Source organism: Apodemus sylvaticus, chromosome 1 (assembly GCF_947179515.1).
Source record: "Apodemus sylvaticus chromosome 1, mApoSyl1.1, whole genome shotgun sequence".
In the NCBI taxonomy this organism is placed as follows: domain Eukaryota; kingdom Metazoa; phylum Chordata; class Mammalia; order Rodentia; family Muridae; genus Apodemus; species Apodemus sylvaticus.
The window spans coordinates 34,386,712-34,411,629 of record NC_067472.1 but is presented as its reverse complement, the minus strand read 5'-3'; the positions used below and the strand labels follow the sequence as shown (position 1 = coordinate 34,411,629).

The 24,918-nt window shown below is 35.4% G+C and overlaps 1 protein-coding gene across 6 annotated transcripts in view; it reads right to left on the bottom strand.

The window, feature by feature from the left end:
- Positions 1 to 24,918, bottom strand: part of Rfx3 (regulatory factor X3) — a 261,188-nt gene that overhangs the window by 65,101 nt on the left and 171,169 nt on the right. For 5 of the 6 annotated variants that reach the window (XM_052187737.1, XM_052187747.1, XM_052187754.1 and 2 more), the window contains 3 exons: positions 15,421 to 15,495; positions 8,492 to 8,673; positions 3,997 to 4,116 (listed from right to left, as the gene is read on the bottom strand). In XM_052187737.1, the coding sequence (XP_052043697.1) occupies positions 3,997 to 4,116; positions 8,492 to 8,673; positions 15,421 to 15,495 (377 nt within the window). The remainder of the gene's footprint in view (positions 1 to 3,996; positions 4,117 to 8,491; positions 8,674 to 15,420; positions 15,496 to 24,918) is intronic. The other variant, XM_052187722.1, reaches the window with a different exon arrangement.

Below are 24,918 nucleotides of genomic sequence, written 5' to 3'. Positions count from 1 at the left end.
TGAAATGACCATGTGGTTTTGTTCTTTGAGTTTGTTTGTGTAGTGGATTGCATTGATGGATTTCCATATATTGAACCAACCCTGCATCCCTGGGATAAAGCCTACTTGATCATGGTGGATGATCGTTTTGATGTGTTCTTGGATTCAGTTGCCAAGAATTTTATTGAGTATTTTTGCATTGATGTTCATAAGGGAAATTGGTCTGAAGTTCTCTTTCTTTGTTGGATCTTTGTGTGGTTTTGGTATCAGCGTAATTGTGGCTTCGTAAAAAGAGTTGGGTAGTGTTCCTTCCATTTCTATTTTGTGGAATAGTTTGAAGAGTATTGGTGTTAGGTCTTCTTTGAAGGTCTGATAGAATTCTGCACTGAAACCATCTGGTCCTGTGCTTTTTTTGGTTGGAAGACTTTCTATGACCCCTTCTATTTCTTTAGGGGTTATGGGACTGTTTAGATGATCTATTTGGTCCTGATTTAATTTTGGTATTTGGTATCTGTCTAGGAAATTGTCCATTTCCTCCAGATTCTCCAGTTGTGTTGAGTATAGGCTTTTGTAGTAGGATCTGATGATTTTTTGAATTTCCTCTGTTTCTGTTGTTATATCCCCCTTTTCATTTCTAATTTTGTTAATTTGGATACTTTCTCTGTGCCCTTTGGTCAGTTTGGCTAAGGGTTTATATATCTTGTTGATTTTCTCAAAGAACCAGCTTCTGGATTTGTTGATTCTTTGTATGGTTCTCTTTGTTTCCACTTGATTGATTTCAGCCCTGAGTTTGATGATTTCCTGTCTTCTACTCCTCATGGGTGAATTAGCTTCTTTTTATTCCAGAGCTTTCACATGTGCCATTAAGCTGCTAGTGTATGCTCTCTCCATTTTCTTTTTGAAGGTACTCAGGGCTATGAGTTTTCCTCTTAGCACTGCTTTCATTGTGTCCCAAAGAGTTGGGTATGTTGTGCCTTCATTTTCATTGGCTGCCCCCTCTCTCCTTATCTTTTCAATATTGTACTTGAGGTACTAGCTCAGGCAATTAGATAACATAAGGATGTCAAAGGGATACAAGTTGGAAACGAAGAAGTCAAACTATCACTATTTGCAGATGATATGATAGTCTATCTAAGTGACCCAAAAAACTCCACTAAAGAACCCCTATAGCTGATAAACAACTTCAGCAAAGTGGCAGGTTATAAAATCAACTCAAGCAAATCAGTAGCCTTCCTATACTCAAAGGATAAGCAGGCTGAGAAAGAAATTAGGGAAATGACACCCTTCGCAATAGCCACAAACAATATAAAGTACTTTGGTGTGACTCTGACCAAACAAATGAAAAATCTGTATGACAAGAACCTCAAGACTCTGAAGAAGGAAATGGAAGAAGACCTAAGAAAATGGAAAAAAATCTCCCATGCTCATGGATTGGCAGGATTAATATAGTTAAAATGGCCATTTTGCCAAAAGCAACATAAAGATTCAACGCAATACCCATCAAAATCCCAACTCAGTTCTTCATAGTTAGAAAGAGCAATTCTCAAATTCATCTGGAATAACAAAAAAACCCAGGATAGCTAAAACTATTCTCAACAACAAAATAAGTTCTGGAGAAATCAGTATCCCTGACCTCAAGCAATACTACAGAGCAATAGGGTTAAAAACTGCATGGTATTGGTACAGTGACAGCCAGACAGATCAATGGAATAGGATTGAAGATCCAGAAATGAACCCACACACCTATGGCCATTTGATCCTCGACAAAGAGGCTGAAAACATCCAGTGGAAAAAAGATAGCCTTTTCAACAAATGGTGCTGGTTCAACTGGAGGTCAGCATGCAGAAGAATGCAAATTTATCCATCCTTGTCTCCTTGTACTAAGTTCAACTCCAAATGGATCAAGGACCTACACATAAAGCCATACACTCTAAAGCTAATAGAAAAGAAACTGGGGAAAACCCTTGAGGACATCAGTACAGGGGGAAAGTTCCTGAACAGAACACCAATAGTGTATGCTCCAAGATTAAAAATAGACAAATGGGACCTCATAAAATTACAAAGTTTCTGTGAGGCAAAGGACACCATCAAAAGGACAAATCAGCAACCAAGAAATTGGGAAAAGATCTTCACCAACCCTACAACAGATCGAGGGCTAATATCCAATATATACAAAGAACTCAAGAAGTTAGACCCCAGAAAGCCAAATAACCCTATTAAAAAATGGGGTACAGAGCTAAACAAAGAATTTTCACATGAAGAACTTCGGATGGCGGAGAAGCATCTTAAAAAATGCTCAACTTCATTAGTCATTAGGGAAATGCAAATCAAAACAACCCTGAGATTTCACCTTACACCAGTCAGAATGGCTAAGATTAAAAATTCAGGAGACAGCAGGTGTTGGCAAGGATGTGGAGAAAGAGGAACACTCCTCCACTGCTGGTGGGGTTGCAAATTGGTATAACCACTCCGGAAATCAGTCTGGCGGTTCCTCAGAAAACTGGGCACCTCACTTCCGGAAGATCCTGCTATACCACTCCTGGGCATATACCCAGAGGATTCCCCAGCAGGTAATAAGGATACATGTTCCACTATGTTCATAGCAGCCCTATTTATAATAGCCAGAAGCTGGAAAGAACCCAGGTATCCCTCAACAGGAGAATGGATGCAAAAAATGTGGTATATATACACAATGGAGTACTATTCAGCCATTAGAAGCAAAGAATTCATGAAATTCTTAGACAAATGGATGGAGCTGGAATGCATCATACTAAGTGAGGTAACCTAGTCTCAAAAGATTAATCATGGTATGCACTCATTAATAAGTGGATATTAGCCTAGAAAATTGGAATACCCAAAACATAATCCACATATTAAATGAGGTACAAAAACGGAGGAGTGGCCCCTGGTTCTGGAAAGACTCAGTGTAGCAGTATAGAGCAAAACCAGAACAGGAATGTGGGAAGGGGTGGATGGGAGAACAGGGGGAAGGAAGAGGGTTTATGGGACTTTTGGCGAGTGGGGGGCCAGAAAAGGGGAAATCATTTGAAATGTAAATAAAAAATATATCGAATAAAAAAATATTAAAAAAAAACAGTGCAATGGGCTGCATATTCCACTTAAGCTCTGAGAAAAACATGGCTGCTAATGCTCTGACTGTCAAGGATTATGAGCACAGATCAGACAGAGTTGGTTCTTTTCAATTCCATGATTTATAATTCTAGTATCCATATATCCATCTTCCCATCCATCTTCTGATTCATTCATATACCCATGCTGCCATCCATTCATGAATGTAAGATCCCTTAAAGCTCTGAGGTCTATGTTGGTGAAGATTAGGTTCCAAGGAAATGTAAGAAGTCCCAAATATCCTACAAGAACTCAGACTTGGTCAGAAAGAATGAGCTGACCTGGGCAAGAGGGCTCATAAGATAAAGCTGCATGCAGTGCATATTCGATGGATGGCCTGCACTGGATGGAACCCATGGGGGAAGAAGGGAACCAAATTCTGAAAATTATTCTCTGACATCCACACAGCCACCAACACAAATATATCTCACACATCCCCCCCCTCACACACACACACACACACAGACACCAGACACACACAGACACACACATACTCACACACCTTTGCATATGCAATAAATAAAACTTAACAAAATTATTTGACAGATGTAAGAATCACATGTCTCATGGATACTAAAATTAAATTTCTCCAAAGGTACTATCGGCCTGGATGCTCTGCTTGATCTTTGTGCCAGTTCCCTGTGTGAAGTGCAGTTTGGGATGTCACCTTTAACTCTAAGGGGGCCCAAAACATTGAAGATTAAGTTATTTTTTAAAAACTGAAAGAGGGATCAGTGAAATTCTAAACGATATTGTAACATGATTCACAGCAAAAGCATGTCAATGATAGCATCCCTTCCTGTGTGTTCATTCGTTCTATTTGCTAAGAGATAGAAGACCCAGGGAGTTACTATGTACGTAGCTTTGACACTATAACTCAAGATATACCTTTGCTTCTGTTGCATGGGTTGTTGCCTCATAGCCATGTACTGCATATCTTCCTGTAGACGGTTAAGAGGAGAATCTGGCTTCACACGAATCCCATAGTAATGGTACTTGGAGTTTCCTCTTCACAAAAGAACAATAAATATGGAAACATGAAAAGTCAATAAAACTAATATTAGCCATTAGCTTCAAACAGAAAAATTGGGTTAAAACATTATACCAACATTCCACATTTATAATCCGGATGCTACTATATTTCTATAGTGATATTCCAAAGACCAAAACAGATTCCAAAATAATCATCCCAAGACCTCAAGAATACATGGTTCCTTTAAACTTTACTTATAGATTTACCAGATAGCCTATTTGTCCCACTCACATTAATTTATTTTCTAATATGTATTTCAAATTTAATTTAGAAGGTAATTTAGAAGGCTGGGCCAATCACAGTTCATCCACATCACAAATCACTGTACACTAGACAGCAATTTGCCATAAACACAGGGGGAAAAAACAACTTCATTCTATAGTCCTGGGTTAATACTTCTTTTTTGTGTTTATTTTGGAAACAACAATATAATATTGTTATATTATATGATGATTTATTTTTAATATTTTGAAACATACAAAGGAAGAAAGGACTTAATGCATATCTTTTACAAACATTTTATGAGTCTCTGTTTTTATTGATTCATATCTGTTGTTTACTAATTAGATACAGAATAAATGATTGTGACATGTTCCTATAAAAATGGTGAGGTTCTCCTGGAATAAAAATATTGCAACTTCTTCAGAAATAAAAATGCCATGCTTGATATTAGAAATGATAATTTTTTTACTCTGAATGAAACTTGAAAATCTGTGCAAATATAACATTTTAAATATGTAAGTTCTTGCAGAGAGACCAGTTTTTAACACGTCTATATATAGCAATATGTCTGTGAGCATTCTTCCAATTTTTCTTTCATTTCCAAAGAGAAATGGAAGTGGTGTGTGGATTAAATATTTTTAATGAAAATAGATAATTTTACTTCCTAAACTAAAAAAACATACATTAGATGAGCCATATATCTGAAGAGACATTAAGGTAATCAAATCACTATAATTTCGAGAAAATGAAATAAAAATGAGAACTTAATACTTTCCACTTAAGAAATTAGCTACTGTTTACAGAACCCATTGAAATTAGAGCAAAAGCCTACAACAAACCTACCCAAACAACACCCTGTAGTTTTCTAGACAAACTAAAGGAGATTTGAGTAAAGGGAAGGGTAGATGACAGGAGCCACTAATCATGGAAGAAACACACATAAACTCATGTTCCTATTCTCAGACTCAGTGTCTTACAAATCAGCATTGTGGTTGGAGTGAGAGGAAGTTCTTCTATCCCACATGGAATGGCCTGAGAAGAGAAGCACACCCAGGTTGCCCTCAGTCAGATTCAATCCCTCTGGATAAGGGATTTAACCCAAGGTGCCCTTCAAATTGCCTTTGATAGAAATGCAATGGCTTTATTTGCTTTTTTGTCTACTTAAGTGCTAAAGGAGGTTTGCTCTGGTTTGGATAATGTCCTTAGACAATTCTGTTGACAGATAATGCTTGCATAGAATGTTCACTTAAGAAACAACCACATAGGACTTCATCTTTCTCTTGATTTGTACCGGATTTTTCTTCCATCTCTTGGACCAGGTTCCACAGCAGTCTCTGAACTCTTACCCTGAACCACCGGCTTTCTTGATTAGCATTCTCCCAGTTTCCAAACACTCCACTGGTTTAAACTCAACCCACAGCATTTACTCCCTCCTTAGTCCTTTAGGCTTTCTTTCCAGCTCAATTGCTAGCACCTCATACTGGGAACTGAAAGTAAAAGCTTCAATACTGCAGAATGTACTTACAGAATATCTAGTCTACTCAGTCACAAACCCAAACAACTCCAATTTTGTCCCTTTCTATTTTAAAGATGTGTTTCAATGTTTGAAAAGAGCTTCAAAATAGGTCCCATTGAAAGCTTTTCAGTAACAAAAGCAGTACAACAATATAGCTATTAGAATGTTGCCTAAAGCCTAGAGTTTCAAAATATTGGATATATATATATATATATATATATATATATATATATATATATAACTACTGAGCCATCGGGTAGGAGATACAAGGTTAGGTTTCTAAGTAATGATTTTCCTGGGTTTTTTTGGGGGGAGTGGAGAAGGCAGGGGTGCAGATACTAGAGAAACAAAAAGTTCTTTTTTACAAAGGAATGAAAGCCAGTTTCTTCAGTCTGAATAGACAATCACATTCTGCAATTTAAAATATACTATCTTTTGAAGTACCAGTAGAAGAATATATTTATGAAAGAACTGAACCTCCTGCAATTTGAAAGTTGCACATTTGCTTCAAAGCAAGCAAAAGGAAAAATCCACAGTTCAACCAACTCTTCTAAAACTAACACAGTTAATGAGGTTCTGGGCATTCTGCCCCAAAATATGGTAGTTGGCATTAGAGAAAGCAGCAGAAATGGACCTTGGAGAGTAGAAAAAAATCTCTCACTTGTTGTCCAGTGAAATGGGTAATAAACACAGCTGATTGTCCTTAGTAAATGGGATTTAGGACCCTCATGCCAAAGAGGCCTTCCTGCATCAGAACAAGAGAGTATTTTTTACTCTGAGGAAACAGCATGGAGTCTGAATGAAGGGCTTTCCTGAGCCATCCTTCATACTATTTATAATTTTAGATCACACCAGTTTGTCCAATCATGTGTCTCTAGAAGTGTCTACTTCATCTGGGTTAGCAAAAAAAAAAAAAAAAATCACAATTTTCCATTTCTTTGATTCTTTATATATAAAGGTATCACATTCTATAAACATTATAGTAATTTATACTAATTTATACTAATTTCTGAAATCATTTCATACTTTAAGTTTCAACTTGGGTCATCTGAGAAGAAAGTCCCCACTGAGAAATTGCCTAGATCAGATTGGCCTGTGGGCATTTGGAAGGATGTCTGGATTTTTGATACTGGAGGGTACAGTCCAGTGTGAGTAGCACTATGTAAAGATAGGGGGGCTTGGTCTGTATATATAAGAAAGCAGCTAAAGCCGGGCAATGGTGGCACATGCTTTTAATCCCAGCACTTGGGAGGAAGAGGCAGGCGGATTTCTGATTTCGAGGCCAGCCTGGTCTACAGAGTGAGTTCCAGGACAGCCAGGACTACACAGAGAAATTCTGTCTTGAAAAACAAAACAAAACAAAAATCAAAACAAACAAACAAAAAAGAAAGCAGATAAACTTTCGGTGATTGAGTCTGTGAGTGAGGCAGCAAAAAGGCATCCCTCCCTGGTCCATGCCTCCAGGTCCCTGCCTTTAGGTGCTGGCCTTGATTTCTCTCAGTAATAGATTGAGACCAAAAGTGCAAATCAAGAAACCTTTTCCCTCTCTAATGTTTCAATACGGTAACAGAACAGAAGCTAGGACAAATGGGTATGCATTTCCCATGTTAAAGTATATTTTGTTATAGGGATCTTACCTGTGTATCTGGAAACGAGTAAGCATACATTAGTCTTTTCTCTTTGAAGACATTTGCTTTTCCTCTCAGCATAAATGCTTAATGATACTAATTATTAGTGTATCACTTATTTTCCAGGGATTTTTAAAAAAATCCTTTGTACAGTAAGTCTCTGAGGCTGTGGTTCTAACTAATGTGCTATCTCAACATACAGAATGGCATCTCTAATTTAATGTTTTGTATATGATCCTCATATGACTAAGAAAGTCAAAGGATTAATGTATTTTACCTAACTGCTTAAAATATGAGTTCTCAATTTGTAAAAACAAACCGTAGAAAATAGAAATGAAGCTCCAGAGCTCTAAATTTTATTTTCATCATGTACGCTTAGAAAATCTCTCATTGTTTCTGAAGGAAAGAAACACACACGTCAAGTCCCTCCCCCACGTAAGTGGTCTCTATAATGGAAATATGCCACAGTTCACTCCCATAGATGCCTGTTGTCACAATCAACAGGAAAGAACAGGAAAGACAATTGGAAAGCTTAGAAGGATGGGAAGAGGTCAAATAGAACCATCAGAAAGAACTTCAATATGTGCACTTTGTAACCTTACCAAATCCTTTTAAATGGACAAAGAATCACAAAATAAAGTGGAAACTTCAGCCTTAACTCCTGCTTGTCAAATAGTTTTCATAAAAACAACAAATGTATTTTAAAACAGTAAGAAAATGCTTAGTTTTCCATTTGCTATGTCAGTGCATTCATGTATAATATGTTCTATGCAAATCTTAAACAAGTTGCCTTCTAACTTCTATGTAGTTTGAAAACCTGAAAGGAGATAGACATTGAAGAATAATGTTCATTTTCCTATGGACTTTATAAATTCTATACTTCTCACATCTTTTCTGTAATCAAGTACATTTTTGCTCACTCTCTAACACCGCTCTAATTTGAAACAGAGAGAAGAATTAATTATGTTGACTCTCAGTACTAACCTAGTGCCTAATCTCCTAGTTCGTAGCCCCATAAAAATGGACCTTATTAGTTTTCCAAAAGAGGCTGCGTTGACCGGGTCCAGCTTGTGCTCCTGGCAGTGCCGAAGGTAGTGGTTGTACAGCGTGCTCCTCGGCAGGCTCACCCCCTCCGCCGTCTCATAATTGTCCAGCAGCCACTGCAGCTGTAGAGGCGAGAGAGAGTAAGCAGAGAATTCATGGAATTGCCAAAACCTCGGCAGGGCACAGTATGCATGGCTACTTGGAATCCCTTCATTAACTCAGGATAGACTGTGATAATTCAGAAGATGGGATATCTGACTTTCTGAGCTCTCAGAAACATCGCGGCAGTTATCAGTTTAGACAATATCTTTTCTTCAAATTTTCCAGCATGAGTAGAGATATTAAATTTTCCTTATATTGACTATATTCATTGGTAAAAATTCACAATATAAACATATCATTTATAATTGTTATAAAAGCAAACATAAGCCTGGCAACATAACACCTAATTCATTTTTTATATTGATTTGTTACAATAAACAGTAGACTTACTTATATGAAGTAAGTTTTTATTCATTTTTACAGAATTATAATTTACCTATCTCAAATAGCTATTACATGATGCAATAACATTTTATCTGCTGGGACAGATGATACAAATAGGCAAAATATAGACATTCTTCCTCACAAAGAAGGATACTTGCTAGAGGTTACAAATAACTTCAAGATGATGAAAGGCATATTTTTATAATCAACAATCTACTACCTAAAAGTTGAGGTATCATTTTACCTCAAATTTTTAGAAAGCACAACACATTGTTATGCTAAATACTAAATTATGTTTTCCTTGACTATAGTTTGCATGTTAAAGTTTTATATTCTACTTTGTTTTTTAAAAAATGATGCTTAAATATAGAAATACAAGAAAAATCTCTGCTGGATGTCTATTATTAAATCACAACTTATTCATTTACTTGCAAAAGAAAGGAAATAAATGTAAATGATTTTCCTAAGGTCAATGTCTGAGGGTGGTTTGTAATTCTTGTTTCCTAATTACTCCAGCCAACAGGTCATCAAAGCAGCAAATGCCTCATGTGGTTTATCTCAACAATCTCCATGGCATTTATAAATGGTATAGTAAAGAGCAAACAATGAACCCAACATTGTAGTTAAATGTGAATTGTGGAAGTAAAATAACACAAAGAGGAATGTGACTATACTTGTCCTCTGGGTATTTAGTCAAAGGCTAAAGGTGATAATGACCTGGGCATTCAAATAAGTCAAAGATTGTATTCTATTTTATCTGTCTAGTTTATGACTTTTGATTAAACTTTGAACCCAAACTTTCAGGGTTTTTAAAAATTTAACAAATTATCTTGATTACTTTTTGAACTATGACAACTGAATTTTCCAGAGCACTTTAACTTCAAATATCCCCAAGTAATCATTAAAAAGTTCAATATGTATCATTGAACTTGTAGTTAATGGCTTAGAAAATTCTCAATGCATAGAAGATACTTATAAAAATAAAATTATGTCCCATTAATGAAGACTTATAGTTTCCTAAAGAACATATATCCATATAAATAAGCTTAAAATACATATTAACTTTGTGTCATATATAATTATCATCAAGAAACACTAGAGTTTACACAAAATTAGCTCTCCTTTTTACATAGACAGAAAAATATTACAGTTCATAAAGAATTTTTTCATAGCATTTACTTTTAGCCTTCAGATAAGTATAACGTTTTCCAGAGACACTCAAACATGAGTGTGTGTCTTGAAAATAACACACAGAGTAGGTTCTCTCTAAACAAGTGTTTAATATGAAGCAACAGGGTAAAATCACTCATGCATTATGTTACTGAGATTGAAATCAGTGGGCTAGCAGGCTTCTTTAGAGTATTTCCTTTTTTAAATTCCAAGAGTTTAAATTTCAAGAGTTTAAAATAACACAAGGAAGAAAGACAAGACACAGCAATACAAACCTGTGTCAAATCTCATCCATGCCCCTCAGAGAACTGACAGGACGTGAAAGCACCTCCAGTGGAATTCAAGTAGCCACTGGGAACTGTACTGCATCAAAGTGTGCTACCGTCTTTCACACAGCACTAGATGTAGATAGAGCGAGGCACAGCTACCTTCTATTGGTATTCTTAACATGTTAAAAATAGGAACACAGACCCTTGTTATCAAGGGTTAACAAAGAAAAACAAAACAAAACAAAATGTTCCCGAAAGGATTTTGTATAAAGTGAAAATATTTTTAGCAGTTTCAAATAATGTAACAAATTTCTCATATACACAATATACATTGTAGAACACATTTAAGTTGAAAATACTTAAGTATGAGTGTGTGAATGTGTGCATGTGTGTGTTTGTATGTGTTGTTTGTGTGTCTGTTGCCATTAAAGGCATAATAACACGATTAAGAAAGGGGAGTGAAATAATTCCATATACTTTCCTTTGTTAATGAGCAGGTGATATATTTAAAAAAAACCTTAGTTTAAAGGACACTTCCCATAGAAATGGAAGTTAATCTTAAAACGTGAACTTTATAGCCAGAATATATAAATAAATCAATAAACACTTTTAATATAATATAAATAAATGAAGAAAATTACATAGATACAGAAATAAAACTCTAATACTACCACAGCTGCATACCAGTCTCTCTTTATAACAGTCACTTACTTCTTTGTATATTGTTTACATTTCCCAAATGTTTTATGTTCACACGAGTTTTTGAAAACATTAATTTCATTAGCATGAACACACAGGAGCAGGTACGCTGATGCATACAAAGCTGCACCCGGCCATGACTGGCTGGACAGCACTACCTTGCTGACTAGAACCTGACAATAGCAAAGATAAATTTGTTCTGCTCCATCTCATCTAAGGAGGCACTTTATTCCTGGCAGAAGCATGATGAGCATGTGGAAGGAAAGAAGAAATACACAGAAATACAAGCTGAAGGTGGAGGTGACTGGTCTGTGCCATGGGGTCCCTGCTGGGAAGGCTGCCAACAACCACACCTGTGGCTATTGTCTTATAAACTCCCTACAGAAGCAGTGCACTATCCAGACTATGTGCCCAAAGACTTGGAGATACAGCTGGAACCTTTCATCTACATTTTACATACTAATGTTTAATTTTCTGATTTTGACACATGATGAAATTCTCAATCAGATATTGAATCTAAAACATAGGATTTATTTATTTATTTATTATTATTATTATTATTATTATAGAAACTAAGCAATTACATATCTGTAATATAATTGAAAAGATTATGCTATGTCCCATATGTCACCTACCCAAAGGAACCAAATAATTCTTATAAAGTATAGATTGTTTTATGCAATTTTCTCTTTTACATCTGATCTTTAGACTTCAGTTTCCTGAACATTTAGTAGTTTAGACAACAACTATGTTTGTCTTATTTTATTCTTTTAATAAACTTTTTATAAAGTAAGTATATTTACAGGCTTGAGAAATACTTAAAAGATTGCAAAATATCACAGAATCTTTTAGCCTTTATCTTTAAACCTAATTATTATACTAATGAACCAACATATACTTATCTAAGGGCAGAAAGCAAGATAATTGCATCTGTCAACCTTTGTATTTAATCTGTATTCATCAGTAGAGATTACAGAAGATGAATAGTTCCTATTTTTCCTAAAGGGAAACACTGATTGACAATAAAAATAAATAAATAATGTATTGCCTAATTAACATCTAAATATAACATTTGGCATTCCAGGTGGATTATTATCAAGTAGGAATTACTTTAAGTTCACTGAACTGATGTTATACATTTTGACAGGCCAATAGTAACTTTTATTTACAATATAGCCACGACATCAGTGGGTGAAGACTAAAAATCAAGATTTTATTTTAAACCGAATGAATATATTTCAGCAGCTTAAGCTTGTAAGCATTACAAATTAACTGTCTGCTAGATTATGAAGATTCCAAAAACATACATGCCTAGGGGTTTCATATACTTTAAGTGGAATTAAAAAGAAACACATGCTTCAGTGCACTATGCAGAAGCTAGTAACAATTTAACAACTCTAGGCTGAAATTTACCATTTAAAGTACCCTAAATTGGATACTAAATGAAAATGCATATTAATTACAGTTGAACATACAGGACAAGCATAAGTCTGCAACTAAAAGAATTAGATATGCTTTGGACTTAGGGAGGTCTATAAAATTCATTAACAGTATCTTCACACACATAAAATTTAAAAATAAAATATAAACATAAAAGCATTGTATCCAAATCTTTTTATAAAACTAAGGCACATTCTAAAATGCAAAGAGATAAGTGATATCGCTTTGGGGTACAACTTTTTAAAGGATTACATTGAAAGAAAATAAGTTATTCTTAATCTTTAGGGTGTACGTGGAAAATTATAAAATGACTTCATTTAGTTAGAAAGCCATTAGAGAAAACTCATTAGCACTACATACATATTGACTGAAGAATATCTGGGGACAAAAAGAGAAACCAATACAGTCTATGTATGAGTTCCAAATAGGCATACACGTGACTGGGAAAGGAAATCTACAACACTAAAGATAAGGTCTATGCTCTTCTATGTTTCTTATATGCATCTATTCTGCAAATATTTAGTATGCATCTACTACTATGTCCCAGCACTGTTCTATGCTGGAGGACTGCATTAGAAGACAAACCATAAAAATACTTTTTTTTTTTTAGCTTTAACTCACTAATAAATATTTACTGTTTGTCTGTGATGCTGACATAAATCCACCAGGTTAACATAATAAAAAGGCTAAAGCAGGAAGACCACCTGTAGCATTTTGTTTCAGCTGTTGGGAGGAACCCAAGGGAAGTCAGGAGCATCATTAACATCCCAAGGAAAAGACAATGGAAACATTTTCTGCATTCCAGGAGAAACTAAGTCAGTGGCATCAGGAAAACACTGATCCTGTGGCTTCTGCTCACAAAACTGCAATCTTCATGCGGTTTTGAAGAAACGACTACTTCAGAAATGTAATATAAATGAGTGAGGCCAGGAAAGAAATATTGCCACCATAGGAGCAACATTGTGTTCACTCTTGCTAATGCAGCAAGTAGGCTTAAACACATGGAAACTTTGCTATACTATGTAATAGAAACTCAAACCCAGAAAACATATTATGTTGTTTGAGCTGCTTCATTTACAGTCATTGATAACAAATTTTAGTTCCCAAGTTAATTAAAGAAAATAATTTCAAATAATCCAATATATTTTGAATGTTTTAAACAAATAAACATATTTTAAAAACATGTTATATACCTACATTATTGTTTATGAAAGTATCAGTAAAGTTGGGTGATTGAAGTTAAATTTAAACAATACTTTATGATACATTTCATATCTCCAAAGTAAAATAAGAATTGACTTTCAGAATCAACTTAGAAAACTAAAAATTTCAAAAGAGCAACTAGAAATTTCTATTTATTTTTAGAAATACTTAAATGCCTGCAAATTTCTGGTTGGAAGTGATAAGCATTTTTTCACTTGCTATTTTCAATATACAAACTGGCAAATTCATCCTAATACCATATGGTAGGCTAGCCTTTAACACAACCAGAGATTCATTCCAATAAGTAGAATATATTTAAGAGAAAGAGTGGAAAAGAGTGTTCAAATAGTTTTTTTTTTTTAAAAAAGAGGTGACAAAACATATATCCTTGGTTTAAAATTTCTATCTGGAATCTTCACCATAGTCATAGGCCTTCTTTGAATTGGCTCACATGTTTTGTTTGCCAAGACACTTCTTCTGTTGAAAAGGGTATGAATCAAAATACCTCCTCTAAAAGCCAATATTAGAACATCAGAAGGAAGTGATACTTTGGAATACAAATCTAAAATAGGTTGAAGTTCAAATATTTTCTAAAAAACCACAGTGACATATTTCCTCTAAAGTATATGATTGTTAAAAAAAATACTGCAGATATTTCAGTGATCTTACTTTTAAACATTTTAGTCATAAAAATATTAAGAAAAATTAGGAAATCACAATAAATTATCCCTAATTAAAAAAAAATTAAAAAGGAACTTTGTAATTCTTACTCAAATGTTACTAATACCAGTTTAGTAGCTATATCTACAATACTTAAGTCATAGGCCCATTCATTTCCTCATAATTCAGAAAGTACCTTCTAAAAATAATGCCCTTCTACTGTTCCTTATATTATAGGAAGCAATTTCATCAATTTCCTCAAATTTGAACAGATGACAATGATTACTTCACAGAACTCACCAGTGTTAGAGCGAAGCCAGGGAACAGTCAGGAGGCCAGGAAGCAGTGGGCCACTCTACTTGCCTCAGGCAGGAGCAACTCACGATTTACACAACTTCACTTTTTGCCTGTTTTCCTTTTTCTGCAATGTTTAGGACACTGAGTCTGTCCATGACTGTGACCTACCTACTTTACACTCTTACTAGTAACTACATTTGGAATAGTTTGCCACTGCTTTTGACGTTAGTGACTTTATCAGTCACATGGTAGGCATGGTTGCTTCTGTTTCTCAGATGATAAAGATGTATACTATAAAGTTGTGCTTCAGAGGAAATAAATATGTGGCTAACAAAATCTTTAAATGTTTAAAATCACTATTAATTACATTTTAGAAATAAATAGAGGCTTGTTATTAACTTTAGATTTTGTATATCTACACAGGAAGTACAAACACCTGGTAAAGCAGCACACTGAGTTTGTTTTGAGATACTCCACTGTGTAAAATATGCATTAAATAATTAGAGTCTTGAGAAAAGGCTTGAGAAAAGAAGGTTAAGAAGCAAAATAAATAAGTAAATAAATAAATAAATAAAACAAGCACTTAGAGGCAAGCAACACATGCAGAACTAGCAAGAGGTTAGTGTACATGAAGAGGCAACTTACATGGCTGTTGAGAAGAGAGCTTCTGTGAGTGGATAGACCGTCAGACTTTTGCAGCGTCTCAATCGCCATTTCAATCTGATAATAAATGTCATTAAAAAAAGGGCTCAAGACAAGATAGTAATAAAAGGCTGACCAGAGAATTTTTGATCGATTCTTAAAGTCTAATTCATTCTTCAATGATGGCTAATGAATAGCTATCACTAAATGTGCTCCCCCCAGGTTTTCTGTCCCTAGAGAATGAAATATAATATGCACATTAATAATAAGCTCAATTACAAGAGTAATCCTTTCTAAACACTTTGTAATTATAATCAGTATGGAGACCCCAGGATCAAGAACCCTGGCAGACTGTTCTAGTTATAAGAAACTATTTTTTAACTTGCATGGTTCAAGATGTAGGGTATTAGCCCCTCTCTATATACCTCACATCTAAAGCATGTTTAACATTTGTTCTAGTCTGTCACAAAATAAAAATCATAAAACAGAATCTGAATTTAATATGCATTAGTATTTTAATGCAAGTTACAAAAACTCTAAAAGCTAGTAAATCTACATATCCTTCTTTTACTCTAGGAGTAAAATTTGGAAGGGAAAGGTCAGTCAGGTGAGCATTTGGATGTGGCTATGGTCTCTATTATATTTTAGGACACGATAAAGCAGAAATATTAGAAATAACAGCAGAAAAAGGAGAAGAGAAAATAACTCAGAGCCAACAAAAAATGGACAAGAACAGAATCAGTTATATTCAGTATAATCCCAGTACACCATGGACAGTCAGAAAAATCATTCTTAAACACGAGCTTCCAGGGGCAAACCCAAGGCACTCTTGATGACCTCATACGTAAGACAGTTGTCCTTCTGCTCACAGCACTATGACCCATGTTATAAAGATAAGGACAAAAAAGTATGCATTTAGACACATATAAAATACCAGCTAATTAAACCCTTCATTATTCAATTTGAGAAAATAAATTTCATTATTTTTAACACTATGAATATATCAAAATTTCAGTGTAAGCAGTTATCAATGTGCAATAATTTATTGTACAGATAGCTGATTTTGAGATCATAAAACCAGGCACAGTGCCTTTTAAATCATTCTCTCCATCAGTTGAGATAGTAGCAGGGTATATCAAACTTGAAAACAAACAGAAGAAAGTACTTTACATTTTAAAAGATCACATTTTAGGATACAGATTGTAACTTAAGGAACAAATGAATATTTTTGGATTAAATCCATCTTTTAAATTTTATTTATTTTAATTTTATGTGTGTTGGTGTTTTGCCTACATGTATGTCTGCATGAGGGCGTCAGATCCTGGAGTTACAGACAGTTGTGAACTGCCAAGCTGCCTTATGGGTGCTGGGAACTTAATCCGAGTCCTCTGAAAGAGAAGTCAGTGCTCCTAACTGCTGAGCCATCTTTTCAGCCTGGTTTTAAATCTCAGAAAAGACAGAGCAGAAGACAGCTGAAATCACTCATGTGGTAACAAAGCGAATCTAAGAAGAACTTGCTCAAGTCGTACTTTGCTAATTGTCTATAATTTTTTTTAAGTTTGAGGGTGAAAATTTTGAACAAAGACTGCATTTTAATAAAAACATACAAAGTAAGCCATTCATTTATAGGTTTAAATGAAAGGCAAAAATTATCAGGATTATAATAGCTGAATCACATCCAAGAATAAATCCTCACTAAGGGTTTCAGAAGCAGCAGTGTGAAGTGAGATCAGCCAGCAACTGACTTCCTTAGGGATCTATTTCTTTTACTAAAGTTGCTAATGTGGTGGTGTCTGATTCCCTGTAAGGCCAGGTTATCAGGAAAAGAACTAATCTACCGTCGATAGTTTTTGGCTTTACTTTTATGTTTTTGTATGCTTAAGACTGCTTCCAGCTCTTCTACTGGCCTGTGCATGGTCCCCTACAGCCAGTAGCAAGGAGCTCTGGGAAAAGAGGCAAAATGGCAAGGAGAAATAGGTCCACCTGCACCCACCAGGACAGATATACTGATTGACTGGGAGGTATTGTGTATATATATATATATATATATATATGTATATATATATATATATATATATATATATATATAATTTATCCCTACAAGATAACAACTTCTGAGAATATGATCAAAACTGTGAACCCTGTACTCAGACAAAATATATTTAAGAAGAGTTATAAACCTGTACAGATTTTCTCATCGTTTACATTTTCCCTGAATTTAGAATTCATTCTAAAAGAGAAGTATTCCCTAGTAAAAACACAAGGAAAGAGTGTGCTAGGGAGCAGGAGCTGAAGCGAAAGAGCAGAGGATGTGCTCAAATCAGGGAGAGGAAAATGAAGGCAGCACGTCCGGGATAGAAACTTGAGCGTTACTGTGATGAGGAACCTTGACTGTTAATGTGACTACACTAAGAAGCACCTAGAAGAGTAAAGTATACCTCTAGGGTGGTCTGTGAGGCTTACTAGAGGAAAAACTAAGAGGGAAGGTGCACTCTAAATGTGACAGGTATTTCACAGTTAGAATTAAAAACCAAAAGAATGTAACAGTTCTAAGGTCATGAATGATTCTACCCAGATTTCAATGACAGGCCTGAGAATCTGACAAATGTGTCAGGGTCAGAATCCCTACAGGTAGCTCCTAAGGGGGAAACTTTGTGAAGCAATAGGAGTGAAGAAGATGAAATGGAGACCCCCTTGAGAGCATGATATTCTCTAGGAACATGGAATGTCTGTGGAGGAAATCTTCAGTCAATAAATAGGATCAAAGGTCAGGGGTTGGGGCAAGTATTAAGGCTGTCGCTGCAGGGTCATGTCAACCCTAGGGCTTTGGAGTTTACACCACTATACAAATGTCAAAGATGACAGACCCAGGAGGTTTAAGGCTTGCTGTGCTGGGTTTCAAATTTGTTTTGGTCTATTCCTCTTCTCTATGCTCTATCTAATTCCTTTGTGCAGCGGAATGAAGGGAAGGGGGCAGAGCACTTTTAAACTTTGGAGCCGGCTCACAGCAAAGACCTGGCCTTTAAGACTTTAAACTTGGACTTTTGAGTAATCTTGGATTATTGACTTTAGAGACTTTGGTGGTTAGATTAAATGCATTTCAGATTATGAGGTAGTCATGGGCTTTTGGGGAACAGGAGCAGAATGTAAAAATTTGGATATGAACTGTCCCCTGAGGTTTATGTGTTGAATTCTTGGTTGCTAGCTGTTGGAACTATTTTGAAAAGGTAAATGTAAACAAAGAAGAAAACTTAGTATGTGTTCTTAAAAGTGCTGAGTGGTTTCTGATTGCCTATTCTCTGTTTCAGGGCCACCACTAGGGAATTTCTTCAGCCTTAATAAGCTCCTGGAACCAGCCAATCATGGCTCAAACTGTGAATTATACATTTCCCTTTGTTCTCTTTTTCCTCTTCTTTTAAGTATTTGTCAATAGCAAGAAATAGTTTACTTGTATAGTTACAAATGTAGTAAAGATGACCATGTGGCAATAAATACACCTATATTTGGTTCTTTTAATTCAAGAAAAAAAAGGTACATGAATTTTCTAAGATAGAAACACATTTAAAAATATATCAAATATGCAAATGTTGTAGAAGCCTAGAACAGTAAAAGAATATTTTGTGTTTTCTTATGAAACTGGGATTTAAAAACCAGAAGAAGCAGGTGGGATAAGGTATTTTCCATCCAGAAGGAATGATAACAAATTCAGCATCACTTCTACAAAGATTCAGCAACACCTCAAGGAAGAATTTGGAGTGGACACGGTATTTATTAACTAATGAGAAGGAGAGACAGCATGGTCAAGTCTCAGGCTGAAAACATTTTCATCACCCAAACATTTGCCTTCCCAGAACACTGAAGAAGGGGGGCAGTCTCCAAGCAAGGTGACAGTTACTATGTTACATCTTCCTCCTCCTCCACCACAAACAACAAATCATTAATGAGCATCTACTTGACAAGAAAAATGAAGAGACTGTGTTTCATATAATTCACACAAGACAAAGAAGAGGATCCCCTGACATGTGTTGACATACGTATCCATGTACACCTATGTAAATGTAATAACATGTACATAAACAACTGATAAATAATATCATCTTATTTATGACTACTTTGAGTCTTAAGCGGATTTCCGGCCTTTTTTTTCTCATCTGATTTTCATAACCATCTCATACAGTAGTAGGATAGGCATGCTTTCATGTTAAATAGACATATTTCCATGGACTACATCGCTTGCATATAGGAAAAATGAGGAATTCTAGGACTGAAGGACTATGGAGATTTCAAGGTCATTGAGTCAGACTGGAATCCAAAATTTATCACTCTAAATTCAGCATCATTTTCTTTATATTCTGTGACGGTTTATGTTGATTGTCAATTTGACAGGAAGTAGAACCTACTAGAAGATAAGCCTGTGGGAATGCGGATAGGGAGTAATATATGTAGATTAGGTGAGCGCCTGGGCATGCCCTTGAGGGGTAATCTAGATCAGATAATGGAGGTTAGAAAAGGCTGTAACCAAGAGGACACCACCATGGGTTGGTATAATGGACTGAATAAAAATAAGAGCAGGGGGCTGGAGATATGGCTCAGTAATTAAGAGCACCGACTGCTCTTCTGAAGGTCCTGAGTTCAAATCCCAGCAACCACATGTTCACTCACAACCATCCTTAATGAGATCTGATGCCCTCTTCTGGTGTGTGTGAGGACAGCTACAGTGTACCTACATATAATAAATAAATAAATCTTTAAAAAAAAAATGAGAGCAGGTTCAGCATGAGTGCTCATCTCCTTTGCCACCTGACTGGGTGCCATGTGATTAGCTACCCCAAGCTCCTGCCACAGTAACTTTCCTGGCATGATGAACTGTGAGTAGAAACAAAGCATTCCTTTCTTAAGCTGCATTTTGAGGTCTCAAATGCTGTAGGCAGAGCTTTATGTACTATTCTAATGGGAGCTGGAAGGTAAGAATGCTTGAAGGAGAAGGGTGGGCCAGAAAGACCACTTAGCAGTTAAGAGCACTGGCTGCTCTTGCAGAGGGCCTGGGTTCAATGCCCAGCAACCACATGGGGGCTCACAACTCTAGTTTCAGGATCTGACATTCTCTCCAGACAAAAATACCAATGCACATAAAATAAAATTAAATAAATTTTAAAAAATACTTAAAAGAGACAGGAATAAGAGAGTCATCAATCATTAGGTTTCAGAGAAGGAAGTAGGACTCTATTGATAACTAGGCTAGAGGTCATTAAGGTTATATGCTAGAAAAGAATTTGACTTTATTCTGCTTTAAGATGGAAAACTTAAGCGGGGCTAAATTTAAAATTAATGGCTAACTCATTTCATGTAAGAAATTTTAACGCAGGTAGCATTCAGTGTGCAGCATGGTAATTATTTGCCATACTTATCTGTGTTGACAATGACAAAGACTTAGAATCTAAAAGTGTATCCTGCTCCTTAAGAGGGTCTGCATTCTCAGAAGCCACATTAGGCAGCTCCATCGCAAGTATAGCTCCAGGATGATGTGACTTCTTTGGCTTCTGTGGGAACCTGCACTCATGAGCATATTGTACTCCCCACACAGACATACACCACAAAGAGTGACACGCACATGCACATAATCATCCACATGACAGTGTTTTTTTCTGGCATGAAAGATGTAAGACTGAAGGAATCATCAAGTTTTGTACCACTCTTCCAGATCTATTGATTAGGAAATGTATGGCAGGGTCAGACTCCTTTTAGAGACATAGAGGAGAGCATTAAGTAATGTTCTAAAAGTGGAGCTTAGCTTACAGTAGAGAGCCAGAATACTGGAGGAGCCATAACCATGGAATGTCTGCCCAGCAGTGTGGCTAAGTGTTTGGAGAAATTAATCAGAGCAGGAAATGTGCATAGTTCACTACATACAGTATAGGCACCACTTGGAGGAGTTTTAGTTTCAGTCATATATATGCACACTGACACAAAGACAGTCATATATGATGTATACTGATGTGCACTTATAAACAAAAGTTCTGGGTATCAATGTAAAGGCATATCTCATGGGATACGAAAAATTTCAAAAGCCTTAGATGAGGTTGTTAAACTATCAGCAGTTTAGGGCAATTAGCAGAGTATTTTATAAAGATCCACTTAGAGCCTTTTCCTCCTAAGATATCTGAGCAACGAACAAAGAACTACTTTCCTCCTACCCAGGAGCTAAGGGCCTGTCTCTAATACTGCCCTTAAAACTCTACCTTCAGGCAAAGTGCTGATCAGATGATAAAATATTCAGAAGAAGCTGACTGAGAGATTCAAAACAAGCTATTGATTTAACTCTTCAAAAAAAAAAACATGGGGGAGTTGGTTTTTTGGGAAGGGAAATCAGGAAGGGGGCAATATTTGAAATGCAAATAAATAAAATATCCAATAAAACTTAAAACATAAAATATTTAAAAATGATGTAAATAATATAAAAAAAGAAGTAATGGAACACTTGCTTCATATGAATGAAATGTTTACATTTCATGTATATTTATGCAAGCTATTGCCTAATGGTAGAGTGCTTGCCTACCATGCACAGGACCCTGAGTTCTGTCACCAGCACAACGAAAATAAAAATAAATATAAAATTAAAAAAAAAAACCTGAACGTGTCCAGAAACAGACAATTTTACTTTACATCTTTGTTCAGAAACTAACGAAGGATAACATGCTGACAGTTACAGCTAAGCAATTAGAACATATAGGTTTTAGGGCCTATAAACATTATAATGTATGAAATCATTTCAATTTTAATTCATTGACAGTTTTATGAATTTAGAGAATTTGTAAAATTTATAAACACAGGTTTAAGCAGGGTTGTGATATTATTTTATTACCTGAAGTTCTTCTGAAAGTATTTAGGAGAAAAAGAAGAAAATGTGTGGATCAGAAATGTATATTAATCAGGTGTGTTCTGATTACAGTTGGTGTTTAAATTTAGATGATGGTGAAATCAAAGCATTGTCTTGGTTGGGTGCCCTGTGATTACTCTGTGAACTTACTGCTTCCCCAGCTATGAGGTTAATAAAACCAGTCTATGATGATGTATCCACTAGAGAAACCAGGGGCTAGAATTATCCTTTAGGACTGTGCTGAATTAGCAATAAGGGATGGGTTTAAGATCAAGCTTATGTTTGCAAATGGTTCTAGCCTTTTCCAGTTTATTCTGAGCACTAACAAGAACTTCACTATTGTATGTAGTCTGTATAATCACTGCAATATCAGTAATTACTATAATTTGTTAGAACTGCAAATCCTGGGCCTTTTGCCCATAGGCACCAAGTCACAGCTCTGGGTATGGGATCCAGTGATGCTCTGTAGAGTCTATACCAGGAACACTGCACTGAAAAGGTTTTCTTTCTCTTTGCCAGAGTCAAACTATTGCTACTACAAAAGCAGCATAAGCAGGACAGTGCTCTATTTGAAGAGACATTGACATCTAAGTATTATTTGGTTTGTGCTTTCCCTTTTTAAGCAAATTTGCACTTAACATTATCAAAACTACTAGAAGACAACCATGATTTTGGTGACTCAAATATTAATCAAATGAAAATTTTAAAAGTTTAACATTGTACCTTAAAAATGATACAATGTGAGGAGGGGTAATAAAACCAAAATTCGTTGAAACATGCAGTCTTGAGTATTAAGCCTAGATGCCCACTCTTGTCTTAAGAGAACAGCCTTCAGAAATGGGGCTCATTCCATTGACATAGTCTATAGGATCACAGCTCCAGGTCAGTAAGATGACTGACGAAGACAGCAGCAAAAGGAAATAAATAATCGAGAAGCTGGTAGGACTGTTCAGTGATAGAGCACAGTTTAGCATGTGCATGACCCTCAGTTCAATGCCCAGAAAGCATCCACATACTCACATGTACACACACATGTGCACACACAATATTTCTGTGAAATGTTACAAATATTGAAAAAGAGATAATTCAAATTAATACATGAAAACAAATACAGAACAGTCACTGTCAACTCAAAGGTTGGGATTTGAATAGTTTTGAGTTTTTAATTAAATTTAGATCTTGTTTTCATTCTCAAAACTTCCAACACTTTAATCAAGGAGGACTACCTAAAACTTGGGATCAAGGTCTAATTTCAATTTTATTTTTAAGATTATTTTTATATATTTATAAAGAGTATTTTTAAATATATTTATAAAAAGTAATAAAATTATCACTGTTAAACTATACATTAAAACTTTGTTCCCACTGTATTTCCTAACACTGCCTACATTTTAAACTATTGATGCCAGAGTTTAAAGCTACTTCAATAAATCTCTTAAAAGGGTTTCATTTGATTCTTTGTAATTATATGATACAGATAATATAATAGGTATAGCTACATCATCTCAAATTCTGATTTTTAAGTTTCTCTTTCATTTTTATATTTTGTTGCAGGCTTTTACTTAATTACTCTTTCCTGTACTTTAATGAGCACATTTTTTAAAAAAATCAAACCTTGTTATGTGTGGTAGCACATGTCTATAAACCTAGCATCCAGGGATCTGACAGCAGATCAGTAGTCTGACTGACCTTGGCTACACAAAAAGTACTATCTAAAAATATGGTATAACATGATCTTATCTTTCTCTTTCTTTTAAGTCAAATGGAAAACTCACTAAACTTATACCCCCAAAATGAAATGAATGTGTAAAATTATTAATAACATCTGTGACTATATTACAAACCTTCTATCCTATGAAATTTACTACAGAAAGAGTTGAACCTTATCTACATAAGCAAAATACAGCACAATAAAGAAGCTACGTCTATAGACAGCAAACACTGTAGCTAAGCACACAGCAAATGCAGTCACACTCCATGTTGTAGAAACTGAACTTACAAACATGGGCACATGAGCAAATCCTACTCACAACAGAACTGCAAAAAGTCCATATGCATGTGCTGCATTTCCCCAGTAAATCGGGGAGAAGTAGTAAACTTTATGGAATTAATGACGACTTAGATGTTATAGAAAACAGTGTGTTTTTATATATCATTCTTTATCTATATACCATTTTTTTTTTTTTTGGTTTTTTGGTTTTTTGGTTTTTTCAAGACAGGGTTTCTCTGTGTAGTTCGGGCTGTCCTAGAACTTACTTTGTAGACCAGGCTGGCCTCAAACTCAGAAATCTGCCTGCCTCTGCCTCCCAAGTGCTGGGATTAAAGGCATGTGCCACCACCACCCGGCCAAAATTTTTATGAATGAAACATTAAGTTAGTGATTTTCCCTTCAAAATTTATACTAATTTCAACTAGTATATTTGAAGTTGGATTTGTAAATCTATGGAAGATCAAGCCCAAAACGATACAAGTTGGTATGAGAGATACAACGTATTTTGCCTATTTAAAGGCTTTAATTAATATTCCTAATTCAGAGTTTGCATAAGTAAAATGAAGCTATTTCTGGAACAATACGATATATTTATGCTTTTGCAATGCTGCACCAATATAAAATATGTCCTCTC